Here is a 2,718-nt window from a genome sequence, read left to right on the forward strand (position 1 = left end):
GGTGAGAGGGGTGTCCTGGGGTGCCCTGCGGGTGCTCTGCCCATGCTCAGCCACACAGAGCTGTGTGCTGTGGGGTCCAGGTTGGTGGGTTTGGGGTATTTTTGGGTGTAATCAGCCACCTTAAACCTTCCCCTGCAGTGAGGTCTGCTGCAATAACCTCTGGGACCCAGTTTCCTGCTCCCCCGTGGTGCTGAGGCAATGGGAGAGGTACTTGGTCTGGGTGACGCTGGTACCCCATGGGTACCCCCTGCCTTGCTGGGTGCTGGGTGTGCTCCTTTTCCTGCAGATGGGCCCCCTGTCCCCAATGGTGGGTGCAGCAATGGCTGCAGTGACCTCTGGTCTGTGTGCCAGTGCTATCACTGCCGCTCCCTGGGCAGGCATTGTGCCAGTTGCCTGGGCTGCCCTGGCTGGTGGCTGCCCTGCGAGGGTGTGGGGGGCCCCCCTCACCAGTCAGCCCTGTCCCCAGCAGGATGGCCGATCCAGACCCCCACCTGCGTCAGCCCTGGCCCACAGTGCACGGCATTCCCATGGTCAAAGCCTTCACCCACAACTGGGAACGTGTCAACACCTTCCGGAGTCACCCTGAGGACATTGTGGTGGTCACCTTCCCCAAATCTGGTGAGTATCCCTGAGTGTACCAGATGTGCTGGTACCATGTGGGCGAGGGTGTTGTATGCCTGAGGTGGGGGAAATGCAGCACATTTGGAGGCAGTCGGGACAGAGCTGTGCGGGATCCCCTTTGCCCCCTCAGTGTCTGGTTAAAGTCTGAGGGGTTGTCAGTGATCAGACACCCAATGTCACCCTGGCTGCCCCCTCATGAGTTCCTTTCCCCAGGCACCACCTGGGTCAGCGAGATTGTGGACATGATCCTGCAAGGCGGAGACCCTGAGAAATGCAAGCGGGACATTATCAGCAAGAGGGTGCCCATGCTGGAGTTCTCTGTCCCTGGGAAGTTGCCAGCAGGTAGTGAGGTGTGGGGGCTTGACCATGGACACCCCAACAGGGGCTGAGTCCTGGGAGTCTCTGCCAAGGGCCCACTGAGGAAGTGCTTTGGGATCCCCCAGGGACGGACCTGCTGACCACCATGCCCTCACCCCGTGTGGTGAAGACCCACCTGCCGGCAGATGTATTGCCAAAATCCTTCTGGGAAAACCGCTGCAAGGTAACTCCCCACCCTGGTCTCTGCCCTGAGGAGCATTTAAGTCCCCCCGTTCCCATGCGACAGGACCCCCCACTGCTCCCTTGAGCACACTAAGGGGGCATGGGATTTCTGGGAGCTGGAGCATCCTCCCTGTTAGGGGGCCCTGGGGCTGTTCTCACACCCTGTCACCCATCTGCAGATGATCTATGTGGGGCGCAATGCCAAGGATGTGGCCGTTTCCTACTACCACTTTGACCTTATGAACAAGTTACAGCCACACCCCGGGACATGGGCCCAGTACCTGGAGGAGTTCATGGCCGGCAGAGGTGGGACACGGCACCCCTGGGTGCACGTGGGGACCCTGTGGGGTGCTGTCACCCACTGACATCCTCTGGCTGCTCTCCCCATGCAGTGGCATATGGCTCCTGGTACAACCACGTCAAGGGCTACTGGGAGCGGAGGAAGGATCACCCCATTCTCTACCTCTTCTACGAGGACTTGAAGGAGGTGATGGACAGGGGTGGATGGTGGTGTGGCATCTGGGGGGGTGGCAGGAGTGGTGAACGTCAGCCTGCGTCCCATAGGACCTCCGCCGGGAGATTGTCAAGGTGGCCCAGTTCCTGGGGCAGGAGCTGTCGGAGGCGGCACTGGACACCATCACCCGACACACTTCCTTTGAGGCCATGCGGGACAACCCCACCACCAACTACAGCAAGGTGCCCTCCGACCTCATGGACCACGGCGTGTCCCCCTTCATGCGCAAAGGTGAGCAGCTCTGGGGGCCTGCAGGTGCCCTGTGCCCCCGGCCCCTGCTGAGCCCCATCTCACCCGGCCGCAGGCACCACCGGAGACTGGAAGAACCACTTCACCGTGGCCCAGAACGAGCGCTTTGACCAGGACTATGCGCAGAAGATGTCGGGCACCGACTTGCGCTTCCGCACTCAGATCTGAGGAGACACCGCCAGACACCCCCTAAATCCGCCCCATGCTGGTGGCACTGCTCCCACACCAGGGGCTGCTTCCCCTCCTCTGGGACTGCTGGAGAGTAATAAAATGTGCTTCCTGACCCCTGCATTGGGTGCTCACTACCCTGTGCCTGTGCAGACCCAACCCTGCCATCCCCCTGTGGCTGCTGTCCTCTTCTTGGGCTGGGGACAAGCAGGTGTCACCCCTCAGCTGCCGTGGTGGGGGGATTGCTACCAGCAGCTCCTGGGATTGCAGAGGGTTGTGGCAAAACTGCATGTGGGGAAGCTGTTGGCTGGATATGGGCAGTGAGAGGTGGCCTCCCTGTCCTCCCTGTGGGGAGACACAGTCTGGGACCTGGGGGTGGAAAGAAGTGCACTGTGGCCCTGCCTGCAGGTCAGTGACTGGTGGCTTCTCCCTGTGTTCGCTCCTCCCTCCCGGCAGCCACAGTGCTGGCAAACATTGCTGCCCTTGCCACCCTGCCTCTCCCAGTAAAAACCACTGCCGTCACCCTTGTGGTGTCACTGTCCCAGCGTCACTCTCCCGGCACAGAGCGGCACTGTATTAGGTGAGAGGGGTGTCCTGGGGTGCCCTGCGGGTGCTCTGCCCATGCT

At 61.4% G+C, this 2,718-nt stretch overlaps 1 protein-coding gene across 1 annotated transcript; it reads left to right on the plus strand.

Annotated features, from left to right (window-relative positions):
* Window positions 1–316: 316 nt before the first annotated feature.
* On the plus strand, window positions 317–2,229 carry LOC113962230 (sulfotransferase family cytosolic 1B member 1-like). The gene is made up of 7 exons (XM_027673015.1): window positions 317–618; window positions 835–963; window positions 1,065–1,162; window positions 1,341–1,467; window positions 1,554–1,648; window positions 1,726–1,906; window positions 1,980–2,229. Exons 1-7 carry the CDS (start codon window positions 471–473, stop codon window positions 2,090–2,092), a joined length of 891 nt encoding a protein of 296 aa, XP_027528816.1. The 5' UTR covers window positions 317–470; the 3' UTR covers window positions 2,093–2,229.
* The last annotated feature ends 489 nt before the right edge of the window (window positions 2,230–2,718 follow it).

The sequence above is a fragment of the Neopelma chrysocephalum genome, unplaced genomic scaffold (assembly GCF_003984885.1).
Source record: "Neopelma chrysocephalum unplaced genomic scaffold, ASM398488v2 Primary Assembly neopelma1_126583, whole genome shotgun sequence".
In the NCBI taxonomy this organism is placed as follows: Eukaryota; Metazoa; Chordata; class Aves; order Passeriformes; family Pipridae; genus Neopelma; species Neopelma chrysocephalum.